Source organism: Callithrix jacchus, chromosome 9, assembly GCF_049354715.1.
Source record: "Callithrix jacchus isolate 240 chromosome 9, calJac240_pri, whole genome shotgun sequence".
Lineage (NCBI taxonomy): Eukaryota > Metazoa > Chordata > Mammalia > Primates > Cebidae > Callithrix > Callithrix jacchus.
The window spans coordinates 132452869-132478371 of record NC_133510.1 but is presented as its reverse complement, the minus strand read 5'-3'; the positions used below and the strand labels follow the sequence as shown (position 1 = coordinate 132478371).

Sequence of the window (25503 nt, the reverse complement as noted above, 5' to 3'; positions counted from 1 at the left end):
ATACAGACTCTTTTTTGGCTCCATATGAAATTTAAAATAATTTTGTCTAGTTCTGTGAAGAAAATCAGTGGTAGCTTGATGGGAATAGCATTGAATCTATAAATTACTTTGAACAGTATGGCCCAAGACTAAAACAGGAAGAAGTCAAATTCCTGAATAGACCAATAACAAGTTCTGGAAATGAGGAAGTAATTAGCCTACCAACCAACAAAAGCCCAGGTCTCGACAGAGTCACAGCCAAATTCTACCAGAGGTACAGAAAGGAGGTGGTACCATTCCTTCTGGAACTATTCCACGCAATCCAAAGAGAAGGACTCCTCCCCGATTTATGTAGTAAGGCCAGCATCATCCTTGGTACCAAAACCTGGCAGAGACAGAACAAAAGAAAATTTCAGGCCGATATCCACGATGAACATCAATGCGAAAATCCTCAATACAATACTGGCAAACCAAACCCAGCAACCCATCACAAAGCTTCTCCACCACGATCAAGTCGGCTTCATCCCCGGATGCAAGGCTGGTTCAACATACGCAAATCAGTAAATATAATCCGTCACATAAACAGGACTATGCCTGGCTCTTTTTCTGCTTTTCCTCTCATCAAACATGCACACGCCTGCTGCAGGGTTTTATCCTGACTGAGCAGCGAAAATGCTTGAACATACGGTATTTCATCTTATTTTCCCTCCCACTTACAAAACAAATTGACTTGAAGGCCATAGTTCCAGCAGGAGGCCATTTCTCTTCGTTTTCCAAATAATGCCGAAGCCAAATACCATCATATTACGTAGAAACGCCAGTTTTCTCTTCTGAAGCCCATTCAGTTGAAACTTGTCCGAGTGTTCAAGAATACATCCTAGTGGTGAGTTCTTTGGAATCAATGCCATGGTTCCCATGAAGGAGGCAGGTCGCGCTGAAGGAATATTTCCAAAGCTGCAGGATTGTATTGCCACTGGCCATGTTCCACTAAAAAGAGACAGAGAGGATTTAAAGACCAGCTGCATTAACGAGGGCATCCCTGCCAAAAGCCGAATTCTCTTATTCACATTACCTAAATAACGTAAGTGAGCTGAGCCGTGCATCTTAGATAAACCACAACATGGAGTTCAACCAAAATGTGAAATACAGCAAAGGAAATGAAGAGGATCTAGATGAGGAGGACCGGAGCGAGCGGGTTCTAGGCGATGGCGGACAAGCAAAGCCGGTTCACCTGAATCCAAGAAAGAAGTTTTCTTCCTGTGCAGAATGAAACAAAAGAGCAAAGAGGAGAGTCCCCTGATTTCCTTCCTGGTGCTTCTCAATCACACCTAGTCAGCATAGAGGCAACGAAGCGTAACCGCATCTATCTAGTCTTACTGCTCATAGCTGTGAAATACCAAATCTCAATCAGAAATTTCAGAGACGGAGCCGTCGATGCTTTTTGCTCCCCACGTTTCACAGGCAGAAGGACGGAAATTGGGAGGCGCGTAGGAAAAGAGTACGTTAAAATCTCTGAGACCCAGTAAAGTTTCCTGAAAATGACAATAAAGCAGAGACAGCAATCAAGAAACTCAATCACGCAGCAGGAAGGAAAAGGGGGCTTCATATGAAGAGCGTAGCCTGCAGACCTGCTCTTAGCCGAGAGGGCCTTTACTGAGAGGGGCCTCTAACCCCCTAAAACTTAGAAGGAACTAAGTTGGGCCCTAACCCAAGGTTGGTGAGGTGTCCTTGCCTTTTATTAAGAGGGGCCTCTAACCCACTCTGTCTTAGAGACACTGTAACTCCCCTAAGTTGGGCCTCTAACCCAATCCCATTATTTACCAGGTATGTGCACCCCACTTACTCTAAGTTAGCCAATTGGTGCAGGCAGATGATTTTCCTTTGGGTTGCGGGGGTCTCTTCAGTATCATCCATTCGAGGTTTGCCAGAAGTATGTTACGGGACCCCACACGTACCCAAAGGTAGTTGCTGGGTCAGGGTTTCTGCACCATGGTCCTGTCTGTGGTCACCAGAAATGTGTTACGGGAAAGAGGTCCTGATCCAGACCCCGTGAGAGCGTTCTTAGATAGTGCGTAAGAAGGAATTCAGGGCAAGTCCACAGTGCAAAGCAAAAGCAAGTTTATTGAGAAAGTACAGTGGTGAAAGGACAGCTAATCCATGGACAGAATAGGACATTCACAAAAGTAAGAGGAGGAACCTGTCCACCCCACAATGCTTGTATACATGGGGAGACGTGCTCTGCTACAAACGTTTGTGATAAAGGATTAATTTTCTTAATCAATATTATTATCTTTATTTTTTTGTGTTTGAGATAGGTTCTCTGTCACCCAGGCTCGAGTGCAGTGGCATGATCTCAGCTCACTCCAAACTCTGTCTCCTGGGCTCAAGCAATTCTCCTGCCTCAGCCTCCCCAGTAGCTGGGATTACAGGCACATGCCACCACACCAGACTAATTTTTTGTTTTTGTTTTGTTTTGTTTTTTGTTTAGTAGAGATGAGGTTTCACTACGTTGGCCAGGCTGGTCTCGAACTTCTGACCTCAAGTGATCCACCCACCTCGGCCTCGCAAAGCACTAGGATTACAGGCATGAGCCACAGCACCTGGCAATATTACTAACTTTAAAGCAAAATTAGGAATGTCTTTGTTCTCCAGAAATCAGGATATGAGGACACTCCCAAGTCTGGGTCTGTTTAGTAAATGCTATCAATTTGTTCCCTTAACCATAAACATCTAGAGGCCAGGAATGCCTGACTTTCTGAGAATATAGCCCAGCAAGTCCCAGCCTCATTTCCCAGCCCTCACTCAAGATTGAGTCACTCTGGTTCAAATACATCTGACCCTGGCTACAATCAGGAACAATCAGAAATCTGTAAGGATGATGCCTGGATGTTAATTTATTTGTAAAGTTCCTCCAGGCAATTTGAATGCATGGGAGGTGGAAAATCACTGCTGTAACCAGACATATTTTATAAACGTCCCTTGAACTGACTATTTATCTCCCACAATCCATCAGATTCCTGTCTGATGAATGTCAGGAATTACACTCTGTTGTAAGCACAAAATGCAACAAGATAAACATGACCACTCTTTTCAGAACATGTACTGTCCCCGCAAACTGCAAAGGCACAGTCCTTTTCTGTAGAGTGAAACATGAAGGCATGATCAATATTGCCTACTATGTAAGAGTTTGGGAAGCTCTTAGATGCAAAATATTTTTAAAAGGGCATTAAAATTCAAATTTCATTAAGGTGCACATGAGGAAATATTCCAGTGAGATCACCAAGTGCGTAATTTATCAAGGAGATTGTCAGGAACTTGGTTCAGGACCCCACTGTATATGAACTACTGGGGAACCCATGCAAGCTAAGGAATCTTTCAGGAAAATCCACACATACAATGGTTTTCCCGCAAGTTCAAGATACAACCTTCCTGAAGGCTGATATAGTCCTGGGTTAAGAAGTCCCAGCTTAGAGCACTTTCATCACTACTTCATAGAGAGGGTAAGTGGCTGAAAACAGACCTTGTTTTTACATCTTGACCAGGAAAGGGATCTAAAGAGAAGAGAGAAGAGTCAAATAGGTACAGTAAAAAATGATAAAAGAGATATCACCACTGATTCCACAGAAATACAAACTACCATCGAGATTACTGCAAACACCTCCATGCACATAAACCAGTAAATCTAGAAGAAATGCACAAATTCCTGGACACTTACACCCTCCCAAGACTAAACCAGGAAGAAGTACAATCCCTGAATAAACCAATAACAAGGTCTGAGGTTGAGGCAGCAATTAATAACCAACCAACCAAAAAAAGTCCTGGATCAGACAAGTTCACAGTTGAATTTTACCAGAGGTACAAAGAAAAGCTGGTACCATTCCTTCTGAAACTATTCCAAACAATACAAAAAGAGGGAATCCTCCCTAACTCATTTTATGAGACTAACATTATCCTGATACCAAAACCTGGCAGAGACACAACTAAAAAAGAAAATTTTGGGCCAATATCCATGATGAACATTGATGCAAAAATCTTCAATAAAATACAGGCAAACCAAATCCAACAGCAATCAAAAAGCTTATCCATCACGATTAAGTTGGCTTCATCCTGGTGATGCAAGGCTGGTTTAACATAGGCAAATCTATAAATATAATCCATCACATAAACAGAACCAAAGACAAAAACCACGTGATTTTCTCAATAGATGCAGAGAAGGCCTTTGACAAAATTATGCTAAAAACTCTTAATAATAAACTAGGTATCCATGGAACGTATCTCAAAATAATAAAAGCGGTGGCAAACCTACAGCCAATATTATACTGAATGGGCAAAAACTGAAAGCATTCCCTTTGAAAACTGGCAAAAGACAAGGGTGCCCTTGCTCTCACCACTCCTATTCAACATAGTACTGGAAGTTCTGGCCAGAGCAATCAAGCAAGAAAAAGAAATAAAGGGTATTCAATTAGGAAAAGAGGAAATCAAACAACACGGTTGTATATTTAGAAGACACCATTGTCTTAGCCCAAGATCTCCTTAAGTTGATAAGCAACTTCAGCAAGGTCTTGGAATACAAAATTAATGTACAAAAATCACAAGCATTCCTATACACCAATAACAGGCAAACAGAGAGCCAAATCATGAGCAAGCTCCCATTCATAATTGCTACAAAGTGAATCAAATACCTAGGAATACAACTAACAAAGAGTGGGAAGGACCTCTTCAAGAAAAACTATAAACCACTGCTGAAGGAAGTAAGAGAGGACACAAACAGATGGAAAAACCTTCCATGCTCATGGATTGGAAGAATCAATATCATGAAAATGGCCATACTGCCCAGAGTAATTTATAGAAGTTATAGATTCAATGCTATCTCCATCAAGCTACCATTGACCTTCTTCACAGAACTGGTAAAAACTACCTTAAACTTCATATAAAACCAAAAAAGAGCCCATATAGCCAAGACAATCCTAAGCAAAAAGACAAAGCTGGAGGCATCACGCTACCTGACTTCAAACTATACTACAAGTCTACAGTAATCAAAACAGCATGTACTGGTACCAAAACAGAGATAGAGACCAATGGAACAGAACAGAGGCCTCAGAAGTAATACCACACAACTACAACCATCTGATCTTTGACAAACCTGGCAAGAACAAGCAATGAGGAAAGGATTTCTTATTTAATAAATGGTGTTGGGAAAACTGGCTAGCCATATGCCAAAAGCTGAAACTGGAACCCTTCTTTACACCTTATACAAAAATTAACTCCAGATGGATTAAAGATTTAAATGTAAGACCTAACACCATACAAACCCTGGAAGAAAACCTAGGCAATACCATTCAGGACATAGGCATAGGCAAGGACTTCATGACTAAAACACCAAAAGCATAGGCAACGAAAGCCAAAATAGACAAATGGGATCTAATTAAACTTAAGACCTTCTGCACAGCAAAAGAAACTATCACTAGAGTGAACTGGCAACCAACAGAATGGGAAAATGATTTTGCAATCTACCCATCTGACAAAGGGCTAATATCCAGAATCTACAAAGAATTCAAACAAATGTACAAGAAAAAAACAACCCCATCTAAAAGCAGACAAAGGATATGAACAGACAGTTTCAAAAGAAGACACTTATGCAGCCAACAAACATATGAAAAAATGCTCACCATCACTGGTCATTAGAGAAATGCAAATCAAAACCACATTGAGATACCATCTCACACCAGTTAGAATGGTGATTATTAAAATATCTGGAGACAACAGGTGCTGGAGAGGATGTGGAGAAATAGGAACACTTTTACACTGCTGATGGGAGTGTAAATTAGTTCAACCATTGCAGAAGACAGTGTGGCGATTCCTCAAGGATCTAGAAATAGAAATACCATTTGACCCAGCAATCACATTACTGGGTATATACCCAAAGGATTATAAATCGTTCTACTATAAAGACACATGCCCAGATATGTTCATTGCAGCACTGTTTACAATAGCAAAGACCTGGAACCAACCCAAATGCCCACGAGTGATAGACTGGATAAAGAAAATGTAGCACATATACACCATGGAATACTATGCAGCCATAAAAAAGAATTAGTTTGTGTCCTTTGCAGGGATATCGATGAAGCTGGAAACCATCATTCTCAGCAAACTGGCACAAGAACAGAAAACCAAACACCTCATGTTCTCACTCATAAGTGGGTGTTGAACAATGAGAACACATGGACACAGGGAGGGGAGCATCACACCGGGGCCTGTCAGGGGGTTGGGGGAGCTAGGGGAGGGATAGAAGAGGGTGGGGGGATTGGGGAGGGATAATGTTAGGAGAAATACCTAATGTAAGTGACAGGGGGATGGATGCAGCCAACCACCATGGCACGTGTAGACCTGTGTAACAATCCTACACAATCTATACATGTATCCCAGAACTTAAAAGTATATAAAAAAACTTTTTTAATAAACAAAGAAAAGGGGAAAATCTAAATTTATGGAACAATCATAAATTGCAGGCTTAAGTATAGACATAGTAGGCAATATTGATGGCTTCTCCATGTTCCACTCTACATGAAGTAATACGGTCACAGGAAGAGTGAAATTAGATGAAGTAAATGGAGCACTTACTACGTTATATTTACTGAATTGCGTTATAGGTGAGACTTCTAGGATGGCAAGAACTTAAATATATTCAGGGATTTATAAGATTTTTCCAATAAAGCAAACTCCAAAAACTGTTTGTAAAGCAAAGTCTAAAACGGGGAGACGTCCGGTGTTCCAGTGGAAGCAAGGATTGCTGGTCTTTATTTGAGGCCAGGGAACCTGGAAGGAAATAGGCTAGAGCGTGATGTGACATGTAGGGTAGCCTCATGTTACTCTCCAGGGAGCTACACTGATGCAGGCCTTCTCATGGCTCAAAGGCAGCTCTCCTAATTCTGTTCTATAAATTCCTTTCTTTGTGAGTAAAAACAGAAGGCAAGGCCCTGCACAGACAAACGTGATTATTCCATTCATCACATGGGAAAGCCATACCAAAATTCCCGTGAAGCTTTAATACGAAAACAAAGGTGCATCCAGCATCTTAATTCCAAGTTCCTTCCAGCCGTGAATAAGAATGCCGGTCTGGGGCTTCAAAGAGGCAGCAGCATCCTTTTCTTCTGAAGAGAGAGGTGTGGGAGAAGAAAGCGCACCGTGGCCCGGACGACTTGTTGATGATGTTTAATCACAGCAGCTGCTTCTCAAAGAGTTAAACAACTGTCTTTCAGGAGCCACAAGGGAGCGAGCTTTGTAGGGTTCAAAAGCAGCCGTCATCTTTTCCCCTTCATTACTGACAGCCCATTACAGCTACTCCGTAGGTGGAAGGCTGACTTCTGCAACTGGGGTTCGTTCTTTTGGTAGCTCTTCTCATCTCATTTCTCTGGCCCCTCCCTCCTCTCCTCTTTGTTTTCTTCTCTCCCTCCTCTTCTTCTATTTTTCTTTCTTTTTTTTTTTTTTAAGACCCATTTTCATTCTGTCACCCAGGCCGGAGTGCAATGGTGTAATCCCAGCTCACCACAACCTCTGCCTCCCAGGTTCAAGCAATTCTCATGCCCCAGCCTCCCAAGTAGCTGGGATTATAGGCACATGCCACCACGCCCACCTAATATTTGTCTTATTAGTAGAGATGAGGTTTGCCCTGTTGGCCAACCTGGTCTCGAACTCCTGATCTCAAGTGATCGCTTTTATCTTTCCCTTCTTTCTATTTATCTCCTTCCATTTCTTTCTCCCTCCTTTCTCTCTCACTCTGTCTCTCTCTCTCCTTCCCTCCTTCCTTCGCTGTCCGTTAGAATCTCTGCTGGTATTCTAGTTTTCTATCTCATCCCTCCCTGAGGATAAGGCTCCCTGGAAGCCTCACTGTTTATCTCTGAGCTTCTTTCTGATAAACTTAGGTGAGTTTGCTAGTGTGATAAAAATGTCATAGCTCCGCCACATGTCCTTTCAGAGAAAAGGACAAACCTTATGCTCCTAAACGTCAGAGTTCAGTGGTCATTTCTCAGTGGTATAAAATCTGACAGGTAGACATTGCTTCGGCCCCTGAGGCTTTAAAAAGCATCTCTCTCAGTGGTTCCTCTGCTCGTTCTCACCCACACCCGGTTCATCTACTCTTCAGGGAGAGGCGGGCACCAAGTCTACATTTTATTACCTGTCACATAGAAGAACAGACATTATACCAAAACTCACTATGACGAGGCAGCCAGCTAGTTAAACTACTTACAGCCCTGTAAGAACAATCCAGAAAATCCTAGGTGGACTTGTTTCTACATGTGTGCTTATAGGAAAAGTGAGTGTCTAAAAACTAGTCTTGGTCACCATGACTCCCATTTCCATGTAACATCTGGCGCCTTCTCCATGTTCATCACAGCGACCCCCTTGACCCTGCTGTGCCGTGCCCACCTCACCTGTTTCTCTGCAATTCTTTCTTACCACTGCCAGATAACAGAGCCATGTGACCCTCAGACATCCTTAAAATTCTGTGCACCCTACTCCATCTGACTGTAGCTTTGGAAAATCCGGTACAAGTGGCCTAGAAATTTGTGGGAATGAGGGAAAGTGTGCTCCTAACGGAGAATGGGAAAGGAAGCGAAGCCTGTAAGAAATGGAATCACTGCTTCCCGTAATTATCCAAAAAGACCTGCTCTGGGGCAGCTGAGCAGCCCACAGCACAGGGACTTTGGAAACTGGAGTGACAGTGTGTAAGCCCAGGCAGATGCTGCAAAGCATATTAAAGCCGGCCTGTTCATTTTGGAATGGCGTATCTGATGGCTCTTTACAGGGATGTGTGCACTTGGTTACACGTGGAGGTACAGAAAGAAATGGCCAAGGGCTGCCCGCTCCTAGCCAAGCATGCTATGCCTCATCAGTCCCTTAAAGCTCTTCTTCTCTGTGTCTTCTCTCCAGTGGGGATGGCGCCTCCTATGAGGTCATGCAGATCGACGTGGAGGTGGAAGAGCCCAGTGACCTGCCAGCCACACAGCTGGTCACCTGGCAGGTCGAGTACCCCGGAGAGATCACGTCTGACTTGGGAGTGTCCAAGATCTATGTGAGCCCAAAGGACCTGATTGGAGTGGTGCCGCTGGCCATGGTAAGGAAGCCCCGCTGTGGGCTGTTAGGACTGAACTCGGAAGAAGGGAAGGCTCCGCCCTGGGACCCAGGCTGGGTGGGGAAAAGTAGGGGAGCCAAGAACCAGGACAGGGAGAAACGGAACCACAAAGTTGACTGTCAATAGCCAATTTTGTGTGTGTGTGTGTGTGTCAATATTCTTATATATAAAAAAACAATTTTCTTAACATATTATTTAGAAAATAAACTCCAGGTATTAGATTTGGGTCTGCTGGTGTGTGAGAAGTGTTGATGACTTTATAAATGTGTTTGTACCGTATGGTGTAGACGCCTGTGGCTCTCACACACACAGCTGTGGAGTCCATGTAGAAAAAACATGGGAGTGAAATGTGCTGAGACATTTGCCAAACACCCGCCGGGTCCCCCAGACCACCGATTAGGAAATATTGACCAGCGTTCTGGTGCAATGCACAAAGAGCACCAGAAATGAGTTTTTCAGTCCAAGGTGACCTGGACGGTGGCATGCTGACACCAGCCTGGTTACGGTGTTGTTCATTCGGAAATGTAAAGGTGTTTGGGTCACTGTGGTTGACAAGGTCCTTGCTGTTTTATGTTAGAGGCACCGAGCCTCCCTGGTTACTATTTTGTGGGACAGTCGTGTGCTCTGCTTTGGGCCCTTGGTGGTTCTGTCACCGGGAATGGCAACGCCATTTGTCTCAAGCAGGTGCTGATTAGAATTCGCTCCTTCCGCGCCTCTGGTCTGAGGAGCCTGAGCAGCTCCTGCTGCGGTGCTCAGCCCAGGCCTGGCTGTCTGCTGTTTCCCGCACCCTACACTCCGCATTCCTCCTGCCTCACATGGCCCTGATGCTGCTGTCGCCTGTTCCAAACCCCCTTGTTCTTCACTGCCTATACGGGTCACCACTCCCACAAAAGTCCCTCTCCCTGTCCTTCAGCAGCCGATGAAACATTTCCCATCCTACAGACCTTTTCTTGCTATACTACATGAAATGTTCTAGAGCTAGAAATGAAAGTCTCTGTGGAGACCCCCTTGACATGTGCGCCAGTTAGGAACTGCATTCAGCTGACAGCAACACAGCTCCCTGTCCAGGCACCCTACCTTACTTACCCTCTGGCTAATTATCAATTAAGTACAAATTTCTTCTTTCATGTAAAGAAGTTCCTAGGGTTAGTGGTCTAGGGCTGGTTTGGTGTTCCATGACATCTGAGACCCAGGCCCTATCTTTCTTTCTACTTCAGCAGTTAGGTGCACGGATTCCATCCTCACGATTACCTCATGGTCCAAGATAGCTGCCAAGATGCCAGCCATCACATCTATATTCTGCAGATCATCAAAATGTAAAAAGGCAGGAGTTCAACCAGGGCCAGTCTCTTTCCTTTTTTCAGGAGAACTTTACAAGAATCCAACATACTATTTCTGGTTGCATCCAATTCAGCAAAACTTAGTTATATGGCCACACCTAATTGTAAGGAAGACCGAGAAACCTAACTTTTTTTTTTTTTTTAGCATGAAAGAGTGCTCAAATTCTGTTACAAGGAAACAGGAGAAAAGGTATTCTAAGGCAATGAGCAGCATCTGCAGCAATTCTCCTTTATTTCCATGTGAGGAAACTGAGGCTCAGAGAGGTCCCACATCTTAGTACCAGTTTTCCGTTTTTCATTGGTCATTATGAACCTCCCAGGAAAAAGAATGACATAAGAAATCATGGTCTCTGCTAGCTATTTGTGCAACCGTACTTAATTTCATTGTGCCTCAGTTTCCTCGTCTGTAAAGGGAGTTATAGATGTAATACCTATTTATAATGTTGTCGTAAGGATAAAGCAGTAGTTAAAGTGTACTTAGGCAAGGCGCGGTGGCTCGTGCTGTAATCCCAGCATTTTGGAAGGCTGAGGTGGGCAGATCACTTGAGGTCAGGAGTTCAAGACCAGCCTGACCAACATGGCAAAACCCCATCTCTACTAAAAAACTACAAAAATTAGCCAGGCTTGATGGCACATGCCTATAATCTTAACTACTTGGGAGGCTGAGGCATGAGAATCACTTGAACTTGGAAAGCAAGGCTTGAAGTGAGCCAAGAAGGCACCACAGCACTCCAGCCTGTGTGACACGGTGCGACTCTGCCTCAAAAGAAAAAAATGTGTACTTATTAGAGTGCTAAGCCTAGAGCAAACACAGGGTAAATGTTATCTATATTATGATTAATTAACTAATGAATTTAAAATATAAACAATACTCTGGAAATAGTGTTATAAACTTTTTCAGGTAAGGCGCTTATCCACAGCTTCCATATTTTACAATATAAGAAGAAGGGTAGACAGTATATAGGCACTCACTAATTCTTGAACTGAATTAAATGTACTGGATTGAAACTTGGTGGGGCCAGGTGCGGGGGCTCACGCCTGTAACCCCAACACTTTGGGAGGCCAAGGCAGGTGGATCACCTGAGGTCAGGAGTTCGAGACCAGCCTGACCAACATGGCAAAACCCTGTCTCTACTAAAAATAAAAAAATTAGCTGGTTCTGGTGTATGCACCTGTAGTTCCAGCTACTCGGGAGGCTGAGGCAGGAAAATGGCTTGAACCTGGTAGGCGGAGGTTGCAGTGAGCCTGGGTGACAAAGTAAGACTTCATCTCAAAAAAAAAAAAAAGAACTTGGTGTGTTGAGTTGTTAGCAGAGGCTCTGAGCGGCTTCCTCTAGAACTAAGTAGAAAGCCAGAGTCTGAGCTACCTTTTGTATTGAGAATGTTCTGAGTTCTCTTGCCAGAGAAAGGTGCGTTATTTTCACATTGACTTCGTTGGTAAAGGAGTGTTGTCATGCGGGGAAAGTGGTTGCCATTATTGAATTACTTTCTTTTGTTCATTCTATCTTTATTGAGACATATGTGAAGGAAATTTTATATCCATGCATCCATTGATTGATTGATTGATTGATTGATGTCACACATTTCTGAAACATAAGAGAAAGAGAAGGAAAGCCAGCCCGCCTGGATGTGGGGAGTGAGTGAGTTGAGTTCAGTCTCCAGGGAGCTGGGAAGCCAGCATGAGGAGCTGGATTTTGCGTGTAGTGGGAGGCCGCTGCGAGGCGATCTGCAGGGGAGCCGCAAGGAAGGACTCGTGTTTTCAGAAGATCATTCTGGCTGTACAGGGAGAATAAATTCAAGAGGAACAGAGAGCATTAGAGAGTGTTAGGGGACTGTGTTCTGGCCGCTGGAATAAGACCTTATGATGCCAACCTGCTTTCAATACCCTGTCTGAATGTCAGTGGCCTGGGACCCATAAGGTGTCTCCAGCAGGTCAGGGTGTGGCCTCTTTCCATCCTGTTGCTTTGAGTGACCCCAAAGACATTGACCTAATCACTCTAAATTAATGAGAACCATTCCCACATTGCAGCTACTTTCTAAGTTTTAATATTCTGTGCTGGTGGAGTTGCAGGAAAATGGGAATCCTTACCCATAGCAGGCAGAATTACACATTTCTTAAGCTTTCTGGAAGGCAGTTTGGGAAATGGTATTTAAAAGGTAATACAATATTGCATATTGTATTACTTTTTTAAAACATTTTTATCATTTTTTTTAAGACAGGGTTTCTCTCTGTCACCCAGGCTGGAGTGCAGTGGTGTGATCTCAGCTCACTGCAACCTCCGCCTCCCAGGTTCAAACAATTCTCCTGTCACAGCCTCCTGAGTACCTGGGATTATAGCACATGCCACCACACCTGGCTAATTTTTGTATTTTTAGTAGAGATGGGGTTTCACTCTGTTAGCCAGGTTGGTCTCGAACTCCTGACCTGAGGTGATTCATCTGCCTCAATTAACCAAAGTGCTGGGATTACAGGTGTGAGCTACCTCACCCAGCTTATAATTTTTATAACATTTTATAAGGGGTAAAGGGGAGAGCGTGCTCCTCTCCATCCCAAGCACCCCACCTCTGCTCCCACCCCATCAGCCTAGGAGCTCCACCAAGCACTGACATCTAGCTGCAAGGGAGACTGGAGAAAGTGAGCTGTTCCAGGGGCCAGGGGCCCAGCTGCACGTGTGCAACAGTGGGAAAAGGAAAGCGTGCACGTGGGGAAATGTCTGCCGCTATCCTGGAGCGTCGTAGTGGGCTGAGATAACAGCAGTGGAGCAGCAGCGTCCGCCTTAGATGGCAAGACTCCCCGATGCATTGGATATCGGTGTGAAGAAAAGACAGGAATGAAAGGTGCACCCTAGTTTTAGGCCCAAACAAAAAGTTCCCCATATATCTCCATGACACCACCACACAAGCTGAAAATTTAATAGTTTTTGTTATAAAGTATCTTACGGTTTATATTTTTGTAAAACAATCTTTGCACACGTTTCTAATGAATTCCTCCAGGTCAACTTTTAGAAGGAAATTTCAATCAAAGGATATGCAAGACTGTGCTACTTTGTTATGCTGTTCACCAAACTGCCTTCCAGAAAGCTTAACCAACTTCAAATCCCGCCTGTCATGTGTCATGACACCCATTTTCTGCAGCTGCGCCAACACGAAAGACTAACATTGAGAAAACAGATGACTTATTAAGCAAAAATTATACCTCAATGTTGCTTTAATTTGCCCTTCTTGGATGACTTGTTTATTTCCTTATTAAGCATTTGTTCTTTGCCCATCTTCTTGTCTCATTGGGAATTCAGTTTCTTCTTATAACTTTGTTATGAATCTTTTTTATACTGTGGTAGAAATCACGTAACGTTAAGGTTAGCGCCCTAACCGTTTTAACTGTATCGCTCAGTAATGTTCAGTATTTTTGCATTGTTGTACAACAGGTCTCCAGAACATTTTCTTTTTCTTTTCTTTCTTTTTTTTTTTTTGAGACGGAGTTTCGCTCTTGTTGCCCAGGCTGGAGTGCAATGGCGCGATCTCGGCTCACCGCAACCTCCGCCTCCTGGGTTCAGGCAATTCTCCTGCCTCAGCCTCCTGAGTAGCTGAGATTACAGGCACGCGCCACCATGCCCGGCTAATTTTTTGTATTTTTAGTAGAGACGGGGTTTCACCATATTGACCAGGACGGTCTCGATCTCTCGACCTCGTGATCCACCCGCCTCGGCCTCCCAAAGTGCTGGGATTACAGGCGTGAGCCACCGCGCCCGGCCTCCAGAACATTTTCATCTTCCAACGCTGAAGCTCTACAGCTACTAAACATAAATTCCTCATTCTCCCAGCCCTCCTCCCCAGACACTGGTCACCACCTTCCTATTTACATGTATTAGTGATCCTAACCTTTTCCGTGGCATATTGCAGGTTCTCTTACTAGTTTACCATTTGCCAACTAACTCTGCTGGTCATACTGTTTTGGTATCCACAGACTTCTGCCTGTTTGTGTAACTTGTATGGAGTCCAATCCATTGATCTCTTCCATAATGGGAATCCCTCATCTCCCTCTAATTCTATCCAAGACACAAAAGGCATAAAATCTCCAAATATTAAAATAAGGAGATTACCAGTCCTCAGAAATAATGCTGAAAGTAGGTGTAATCATAGCACCTTCGTGCTGTTATTAAGGATTTGAGGTCTGCTTGGGCTGAAGCTGGCGGCCTCTCCGTTCTTTGCATGCTGTGTCATTTCATCTCCAGGGAAGCTCTGGGATGAGATGTCGTCAAGCATTTGCACTGAAAACTACTTTTTAGAAACACGTATTTTTCAATATGTTGTATTTTTTTCTTGAGGTCTTCTTCAGTATTTTGCCTTTTTTCCCCTAATGTCTAGGGTTTTGAAAACTTTTTAGTCTCTTAATCCAGTCACGTGTTTGTATGTGATTTATTACATTGTTTTTTCAGCTCAGGAAGTCGTGCCTCGCTGTGTTGTAAGTAAATGTGGTTTTGTTTTTAGGGAGGCAAATTCTGAGAGAAAGACTCTTTAAAGGCACAGTAGCATTAGTCTAGTAAGTGTTTATCTGTAAGCACGTTAGCGTCTGAATCTGAAGAATGGTGTTTGATCTTCATCTTTTCTTTTTTTTTTCTTGAGACAGAGTTGCTTTGTCACCCAGGCGGGATGCAGCAGCACGGTCTCAGCTCACTGCAACCTCTGCCTCCCGGGTTCAAGGAATTTGCAAGCCTCAGCCACCCAAATGGCTGGGACTACAGGCAGGCACTTCCATGCCCGGCTGATTTTTATATTGTAATAGATACGGGGCTTTGCCATGTTGCCCAGGCTGGTCTCGAACTCTTAGCCTCAAGCAATCCACCCACCTCTCTCTTTCAAAGTGCTGGGATGAGGGGCCTGAGCCACCACACCCAGCCTGGTGTTTGCACTTCTTAGATAAGCTGGAATCCCCTTTGTGGTGACACAGCTTCCCAAAAAGAGAGGTCCCGTTTCTCAAAGCTCTTCAACATCCTTCTCTCCTAACTGCCTCCTGAGTTTTGGCTAAAACAATTGTTTTGAGTTTACACCAATTGTTCAGGGGTAATGGCACTGATGTATACACTTTATCAATTTTTGAATACCTTATCAGCTAGCCCTTTAAAACATATTAACAAGTCCTCTTCGTTGTAAAAGAAAACCAACTGTTTCATTCCTGTTGGGTAGCGGCTATTTGGGCATTATTCTTGTGGTTGCTGTTGTTGTTAGTGCAGGAAATGGAGGTGAATGACTACTCTCCTGTGGGATTTTAAGATCGTGCCCTCCCAGGTGCATCTCTTGACCAGCTTCTCATGTTGCTTTTGGTCTCAGCTATGACCAGTAACTTTTAGTTATTAGAATGGATCTGAGACTTGAGAGAAAATGTAATCAGGAGACATGGTCAGAATAGACACTCTCTGCATTATCCTGGAAACTAATCAAAGGCCCTACAGGGACCGAGTGCTGGTGGTGGCATGCGGTGCTCATGATGGCATAAGCATACACCCAGAGGTATCTGCCGAACCCTGCCCTGAAGATCCTGGGGAAGACCCCAGAGCTCTTAAACAAATGTGAAGAACCCGACGTGCCATTGCTCTTCAGGAAGCGCAATTTGTAGCACATTCTGAGCTTTTTCTCAAACGTGATTCTGATAGAAAGGCAAAAAGCATCTCACGGTTCTCTCAATATAGCCTGCCTCCCATGCTGCGCCCTCCACGGGGTCTTCCTGGATCCTCATGGTCAGACGGGACCAATGTTGACCCCTCTACTCTCTGCACCCATGTTTTCCTTGCACACTGGGAGGGCAGCAAGTCGGCCAGTTGGAGGATTCTGACACTATTGACTTATGGCTGGTTGAGAGCATGTGTTTGGAGCCATCATAGGTAGGAGCCTTACCTGAGAAGCGTGGGAGGACATGAGCTCAGTATGGCCCTTTGATTTGCACTCGAAGTCCTTCCTCGTCTCATTTTATTCTTTGAACCTTGCTGTATTTGTCTGTTTTCAGTTGCTTATGGCAGAATGCCTGAAACCGGGTGATTTATCAGGAACATTATTTCCTAAAGTTATGGAGGCTGAGAAGTCCAAGGTCAAGGGGCTGCATCTGGCGAAGGCCTTCTTGCTGGTGAGGACTCTCTGCAGAATCCCGAGGCCGGTGGGGCAGGGCAGTGTATGGTGAGGGGGCTGACCGAGCGAATGTGCTGTCTCGGGTCTCTGCCTCGTCTTCTAATGCCATCAGTCTCACTCCCATGATAACCCATCATCCATTCACCCAGGAGTGATTACTTCATCCACAAATGGATTAACGGATTAATTCACTCATGAGTGCAGAGCCCTCATGGCCCAGTCATCTCTTAGCCTCTCAATACTGCCATATCAGGGATTCAGTTTCAACATGATTTTGGAGGAAACACTCAAACCACAGCACCCACCTACACCTCTCCAACCTCCAAGCTTTTTTCCAAACTGGAAGCTGCTAGACCCCAGTGAATCCCTCCTGACCTGTGATATTTCATGCTGAGATGCCGTTTTCTCATTTGCGGGAGTAGGGGGCTCCGTAACCCAGGTGACCACAGGTGAAGCCATGCAGGTTATTCGTGGCCCGACCCTCCACCCACTTTATTGAATGCTGAGTTCTTTCCTCATGTGATTCTTGGGATTACAATAAAGTAATCATTAAGGCACTTTTCCCTCCTGATCTCACCTGCATCTTCCTGATGAAGGCATGTTCTCCTAAAGCTCTGATTTGGTGGAAAATTTCCATTCCTGTGATCTTAGCAGACAAAACTTACTCATATTTTTAGAACCATATAACTTTACTATTGTGATCCTTCTGATGAAATGCATTTTAAATAAGCTGTACTGAATCAAGTACATTTCTCTCCTTAAATAAAATGAACTTCCTCTTCACCAGCCATGCTCTCCCTCAGCCTCAGAGTCTTGGGATGGGCCCCCCTGGCATAGTCACTTGGTTTGTGTTACATCCGTTCAATACCGTGATTCTGCTCAAACCCTGTCCTTCTGATATCACCCCGCAGAAAGCACGGGACCAGCCCATAGTAGGCGCCCAGTCAAGGCGTGTAAGAGAATAGCCTTATCTCTCGTTGTAATATACATGCATTTGTGAAGAGATGGTTACCCAGGTGACCTGTCTCCCAGCAGTTTTGAAAGTCAGCACAGGTAATGTGTGGTGACGGTCACCCACTGAGGTCAGGACTTGAGAAAAGGCTGTCAAATTAGAGAAGGGAGCTTCCTTTCCTGGCTTGAACTGTGTGTGTGTGTGTGTGTGTGTGTGTGTGTGTGTGTGTGTGTGTGAATACACACATTTAATTTTTGGCATAAAAGCAGATTCCTGGCTCTTTTTATTTGACTGTTCAGAGCATTCTTTTCCTGTGTCAGCCTGTTAATTAATATGCCCTCTGTTGTTTTACTCAGACTTTTTGAAGATTCAGTCACACTACACAGCACGCTCTGGCTTTCACTTTTTTACCTTCTCACCAAGTGCAAATTAAGATCCTACAATCGCCCTTGAGAAAATCTCTTCTCTAAAGCAGCTCCTCGCTTTGTGTGTCTGCTGAGAGGCCACTGCTTCTTACACAGCACTCACAATAATTACACCGAATACTTTCTGTTTATTAGGTACCAGGTACAGTTCTAGGAACTTCATATATATGTGGGGGACATGCCAGGAGATGAGGCTCGGGGAGGCAGGAGCTGGGTTCTAGAGACCCCGTCAGCCACAGTACCTGCAGCGGGGTCTCTGATTCAAAATGTAAGAAAGTTCGTGTGTGTGTGTGTGTGTGTATGTATATATATGTGTGTGTATGTATATATATATATATATACGTGTGTATATATATGTGTGTGTGTATATGTATGTGTATATATATGTGTGTGTGTATATATGTGTGTGTATATATATGTGTGTGTGTATATATATGTGTGTGTATATATATGTGTGTGTATATATATGTGTGTGTATATATATGTGTGTGTATATATATATGTGTGTGTATATATATGTGTGTGTATATATGTGTGTGTATATATGTGTGTGTGTATATGTATGTGTATATATATGTGTGTGTGTATATATGTGTGTATATGTGTGTATGTATATGTGTGTGTATATATATGTGTGTGTGTGTATATATGTGTGTGTGTGTATATATGTGTGTGTATATATATGTGTGTGTATATATATGTGTGTGTGTATATATGTGTGTATGTGTATATGTGTGTGTGTGTATATATTTGTGTGTGTGTATATGTGTGTGTGTGTGTGTGTGTATATATATAACTTAATTCCCACAGTGACCCAGTGAAGTTGATATGGCTATTACCCCCATTGCACAGATGAATGAGGCCACACAGAGTTTGAAGAATGGCCCCAAGCTACCCAGCTAAGAAGCTGAACTGAAATTAGATTCTAGATGGATGAGCTCCAGAGTCTAAGCTCGCAACCGGTCCACTACACCCCTCTCACACGGGAAACAGAGCGTAGGCTGTTGATCAGTTCCATATGCAAAAAGATCTTTGGAAAATGCAAATGCAAGGAGGTACACTCATAAAAATACGAAATTGAGAAGTCTTATTGAAATAGAAAAAGTCATCTGAAAATGAATTCTTTATTATGCACAAAGCCACTGCCTTTTCTTTTCAGCCCACTCTTTTGCCTCCGATCTTCCCTAATGACCGGTCCTCTCCAGAGGTGATTTATAATGAGATGGTGGTGGCGGCTGAACCTCAGTGCTTTGAAAGGCCCATAGTGTAAAACAGATGCAGGAGAGTTGCTGCTTTTGTGGCTCACTGTGTGGTTATTACAGCCCCAGCTATTGTACAACCAATTGCTATCAGCGAACAAATAGTCGTGATGTAACTCATTTGGGAGGCACTGCAGAGACACAGCCTATTCAAAAAGCACTTCCTGAGCCCACTGTGTGCTGGGCACCTGCGTTTGTCTTGAGATTTAGCGAAGCTCATGCCACTCAGGGGAAGCAGCTGGGAAAGATGTCAAAAATAATTGAGCAAGATGATTTCAGAATTAATACATGTCTGGAAGAAAGCAGAGTAGAGTGTCATGGAGGGGACTCATGGAGATGTGCTGTTTCAGGCCAGGTTGTCCATGCAGAGATGGTATTTGAGCTCAGACGTAGTTCAAGGAAGGCCCAGCCTGGGAAGCTGTGAGAGGAGCTGGCAGAAGTGGGTGCCAAAGCCCAAAGCAGGGGCCAGCTCTGAGTGCTTTCAAATCGAAAAAGGTCCGGTGCAGCTGGAGGGAGAAAGGGGGAAAGGGTACCAGGAGTTGAGGTCAGGGTAGGCGGGAGCTGGGTGCTAGGACCCTATCATGCACGGTACATGCATCAGGATTTCTGGTTCAAGATGTTTAAATTTGATACAATCATGATTTATTGTTTAATATCACTCTGAATGCTATGAGGAGATCAGATTTGCAGGCAGAGATCAGCGTTGGAAATAGAAAGACCACTTGCGGGCTCCTCTGAAGGTCCCGGTGGAAAGAACAACTTGGAATAGGGTGATGATGAGGAAACTGAAGATAAGTGGAAGGTCTCGGGATGTCTTTCCTAAGTATTAGCACCAGGACTTGCTTATTGGCTGGACGAGGAGTGTGTTTGAACAGGAGGCAGCAAACGTGAGTCTAGACTAGGCAGACTATCTAGTGAAACTCTCTGAGATGATACAAGTGTTCTGTCATCTAAGCCATTCACTGTGGTGGCTGAGCTCTAGAAATGTGGATTGTATAACTAAGTAAGTGAATTTAAAAAATTAATATTAACAGCAACAGCAATGTGTGCTAGTGGCTATTAGGTTAGACAGTATTTAAAGGTTTGGCTTGGAGGATTCAGGGGGAAGTCACGTTATTGACTGAGATGATGGTGGTTGGTATACTCTCCACCTGCTGTGTGGACCCACTGTTCTTCTCCTTGCTTTGTGCCCCTGGGGTCTTTCCTTTCTGTATTACATCAAACAGGCTGCCCTGCCCTCTGGCTTCTGCTTGGGTTCAGCCAAGTTAATGCACTGAGAGGACAGTGGAGACCAGATAGAAGTTCCTTCCCCCATAAACCAATTTGTTGATGGCCATGTGCTCCATCAAAAGCCCCTGCTGTTGTCAGTCAACTCTCATTCAGCAACAGCAGCAGTGCCAATTGCGATCTTTGGGTTGTCAACACAAGCATGTGTGTCAGTCTGCACTTAGATTTGTCTCATTCACGCCCTTCTACCCAAAGGTGCAGGTATCTGAGTGCACCATTATGGCTTACAGAGCTGTGCCTGGCCCCCAGATTTATGTCTTTGAATACATATTATTTTCTTACAAACTGTTTTTCTTTATTTATATTTTATAATTCAGTGAAAATATTGTATGCATTTTTCAAATTGTATGGGTAGATTATATTAATTGTGGTTCTTGTTTCAGGACAGTAAGGTAAGTGCTACTTTATTTGTTACATAAATACTTGTTATATAAAACAAGAAATAGCTCAAATAGAAGAGTTGAAAACAGTGGGGTTGGCGAACACTGTGTGAAGGGACAGGTAGTAAATATTTTCAGCCTGCCAAGCCACACGGTCTCCGTGTGGTGCTTCCACCTGCCTGTGGGGCCGGAAGGCAGCCATAAACATGTAAGCGAATGGGTGTAACTGAGTTCCGGTAAAAAGCTGAAACTTCATGAGAGCTGAAACTTTAATTACATTTAATTTTCATGTGTCACAAAGCAGTGCACTTCTTTTGATTTTTTTAACCGCTTATTTGAATGTGTAAAGCGTTTGTAGCTGCAGGATATACAGAAGTGACAGCTTTCACAGACTGATTTGCCCATCCCTGGTCTAACATCAGTGTAGCCTGGCTTATCCGGGCCTGAGTTCCTCCTTCTGGGGGTTGAAAATACTCCCCTACAATCCCCAATTATGATATAAAGTTTTATCTCTTGAACGAAGAGTTCCTTAAAAATAAAAAAGTAGTGTTATTGTGAAGTGTATTTTCCACGGAGAAGAGATGAATTCTGACTGTACGTCACCTTATGGAGCGTCCACGCATTAACCGAGGCAGGCGGCTTGAGCTCCATTTTCCCTCGATCATTCTGAAGGCACCTCAGGTTTGATAACTCAGCCCCGAGCCTGTTAATCCCTGTCGTGAGCAAACCCTCCGGATGGTGCTGCCTTCCATCCTTTCAGAGTCCTGGGGACCTCCAGCACTCATGACCCTTAGCCAGCCTGCATCATCCTTCATGCCCTCTCATTCTCCAGTGAACTTCCTCTTCCTCTGTGGTGGTGTCCACTGGACAGTGTCAGAGCTTGTTTGCTCTGTAGCCAGTGTTGACCCTTGAATTCAACTGTAAGAGTTGAAGGCAGAACCAGAAGGAGGGCTGGAAACTGATGTAAGGCCACGTTTGTGACGAAGTCTCAGGTTCCACTTGCTCAGAGCTGGCGTCTCCTTGCCTCTTGACTAGCTTTCTAAGGACTGACTCACTCCATAGCATATAAAATCTTACCAGCAAGTACTAGAAGGTGAAAACACCTTTTACAAAGGCTGGAATGCATGGGGATTTCATATTTCAGGCTTTGTGCCGGCTGCCAAGCCTCCAGTCCGCTCTCGTATCTGTGAGACTTGTATTTCTCACGAGAAAGACCATTTAAAGCCTAACTCAAAATTCCAGGAAACCTCAGGCTCTACCTAACTTACAGGTGCCGGCCAGCTTCACCTGGCGTATGTTTTAGGGTGAATTTGATATTGGCATTCTGTGATGTGTGGGTCACACCATGGTGCACAAAATCCAGACTCATCAGGAAGGCCTTTTCTGGCCACCCTGTCTAAAGAGTACCCTGCCATGCTCTGCACTCGCTTATCCTCACTTACCTTTCCTCCGCGGCATTTCTTTACACCTAACATATCTTGTTTCTGTCCAGCATCCAATCCCCAGGAAATAGGGTTAGTGCCTGTTGTGTTCATGCTGTATTTGTAGCACTTGGACGGGTGTCCAGCCCGTGATAGAAGCTCAGTAACCATGCTAGTGCTGGGGAATGAATCAGATGGAGCGAATTTAGATGCCTGGTCTCAAAGTGTGTAACTGAGCAGACTCTGGGTGAGGTAAATGGCCTTTCTGCACCTCACTACAAACTGAAGGTAATGATGGCACCTCTACTTCACAGGGTGACGTGAAATGTAATGCGTGAGGAAGTGAAACACTGAGCACAGGGTGTGTCACTCGGTGGCTTTACAATAAACGCGTGTGCTGCTCTTTACAGCAATGCCAAAGAAGGCGTGTTTGGGGATATTCACACACACGAAATTGAAGTCAGTATCACTTTTTTCTTCTACACGTTTTTCAGGAAATGAAGGAAAAAGTAAACGTTCAGTGTCCTGTAGGAATGAAAAGACTAAATAAATCTGTGATATTTTACATAGTAAGGAATGACGGCTATGCTCTGTGTGTGGAGCCTAAACTCTTCTCTCAGGCAGGCACCAAATGGTAGAATGCTGCATCTGTTAGGAACTTTTCAAACTCGCAGAAATCAGAATTCATTGGTCCACTCTTTAAGACTGGATTCTCTTGGCTATGCGAACAGCCAGACTGTGTCCAATTAGGCCATCAGTCTACCCTAAACTGGTAGCAATCACCAGATACCCAGGTTAGTCAAAGACAGGCTTTCTAAACTCATCATAAACATGGGGACAGTATCACCATAACTCGCTAAGATCAGCTTCCTCCAAATGCAGTCAGTAAAAGATGAATTCCTGGATAAATTCAGGCTTCCAACAGAAAGGAACAGAAGCTGGTCAACACTTGAAGACTGAAAAGAAAGAAAACCCTCAGCCAAAAAAATACAGGACAAATATGGTTATATAGAATTTTGGATGAAGGAGGTAACTGCTTTTCATTTATTTACAAAATAGATCTTAAAATCTTCAAAAGAAACCCTACTTCTTATGGAAAATGTGCTTGAAAAATCAGAGAGGCATGTGAAGAAAGGTCCTACCCACTATTCCTCATTAATAAAACACACGTGGCAAGGCAGGGGAGAAATGGCTGCTGTCTTCAAGAGGACATGGCTAGCACTGTCAGCTTGAATGAAGCCAACATACCTACCTGTCCAGTTGCAGCTGGTCATTGATACTTAAATCAAAGAGCTTGGTTGGTGATATTAAACATTGAAGATCAGGCGTCAGCTAAGATTTAAAGCTTTGAAATGTATTTTTTATACCTGCGAACTTCCCATCAAGAAGGATTTAACAAACACCTAACAGGGTTCTTTGACGATCTTAAGCTCAAGGCCAGGCCACCTCTAATCACATTTTCCTAAAGAATCAGCACTTTCCTTCAGAATCAATTTAATTTTTTTGGTTCACTAGCATTGATTTTTTGGTTTGTTAATTCATCTAATGCTCGATGTTATTTTTGTCTGTGTGTTTGTCTCTTTGTAGTATGTTCACAGAGCTTGCTGTGAATCCCCAAGGGTATAGCAAGTGGATGTATAAAAATTTCTCTCATGAAATGACGGTGTGTGTCAGAGAATATTACGTCGAGATCAGAAAAGATGGGAAAAGTTGCCATTTAAGCCTTTTTTAATTGTAAAAACACGAGTAACGTAAATAGAAAGGGGAAGAAGGGACATTTTAATGCCTTTTGGGTAGCTGTATCATTCATTAAACAACAGAATGGCTGCCCTGCAGTAGAATTCTTTAAAATTATGACCTAAGGGATATGGTAGTTACAGTTCAAAGTGACTTTTTACAGAACTTAGTTTTGCTAAAACTGTCAGCAACAAACTGGAAGGAAATACTTAAACTGCACTGTATGCTTCCAAGCAGATCTGCTTCCTGACAACTTTTGAATGGAAATGGAGTCTATTCATTTCCATGAATTTCCAGTTATACACAAGTATAATAAGACAACATATGGAAAAGAAATGGAATGATTAAGGAAAGGATTTCCCATAGCATGTTAGCACAGATCTGAGAGTTCTATCTATTAAATCTGTCATTTTCATTTTGAAAATGTGTATGACTAGCCAGTTAATTATTTTACTTAATGTGAGAGTATTAAGTATTACACAACTCCTAGTGTATGCAACAGATTCATCTTTAGAAAAGAGAGAAAACTTAAATTCCTTTGTAAGATACGAAACAGGTAGCAGATTTAGCCTTCTAGTGTATCAATCTTGGTGTAATGGTGGAACCCAGAACCCATATCATTCTAGAAAAATACATCCTGGACTTAAAGGAATTTTCTTTGTTGTAATAAAATCGGGAGATAGTAATAAACATGCAATTCAACCACTGAAGAACAATTCAACTCTACAAACGAAACAGACTGTCTATTTTATTAGGTATGTAGGCAGCTGTATTTTGCTACCTGGCTCACACCATGCAGCCTCTTTACAAAACATCGTATCAGTGCTCTATCAGCAAGAGAAATGGCCATCATGGCCATTTTGCAGATGAAAAAATTGAGGCTTGTAGAAAAAAGTATGTTATTCGAAGTCATATGACTAAAAAGAATGTCTGACTTCAAAACTGGCACTTTAGACCACCAGGATTTAAGCATGGAACTATATTAGTAAGAATACACAGGGCCAGTGAAATGACAGACATAGACGTGTCTGTGTGTCCGACAAACAGCAGGAAGGAAATATTTGTCCCATGCATGGATGGATTGAAAAGGTCTGCCTCAGGTCTGGAGTGGACCTCCAGCAGTCCTACAGCAGAGGGGCCTGACTGTTAAAAGGAAAATCAAAACACAGAAAGAAACAACTTCATCATCAACAAAAAGGACATCCACTCAGAGACTCCATCTGAAAGTCACCAACTACAAAGAACACAGGTAGATAAATCCACAGGATGGGAAGAAACCAGTGCAAAAAGGATGAAAACACCCAAAACCAGAATGCCTCTCCTCCTCCAAGGGGTCACAACTCCTCACCAGCAAGGGAACAAGGCTGGTTGGAGAATGAGTCTGATGAATTGACAGAAACAGGCTACAGAAGGTGGGTAATGAACTTCTCTGAGCTAAAAGAACATGTTCTAACCCAGTGCAAAGAAACTA

General features: G+C 43.4%; 1 protein-coding gene across 1 annotated transcript in view; it reads left to right on the top strand.

Annotated features, from left to right (window-relative positions):
• TMEM132D (transmembrane protein 132D) overlaps positions 1–25503 on the top strand; it is an 880461-nt gene that overhangs the window by 593475 nt on the left and 261483 nt on the right. Inside the window, exon 4 of the mRNA XM_035258183.3 lies at positions 8911–9094. Coding sequence (XP_035114074.2) covers positions 8911–9094 — 184 coding nt within the window. The remainder of the gene's footprint in view (positions 1–8910; positions 9095–25503) is intronic.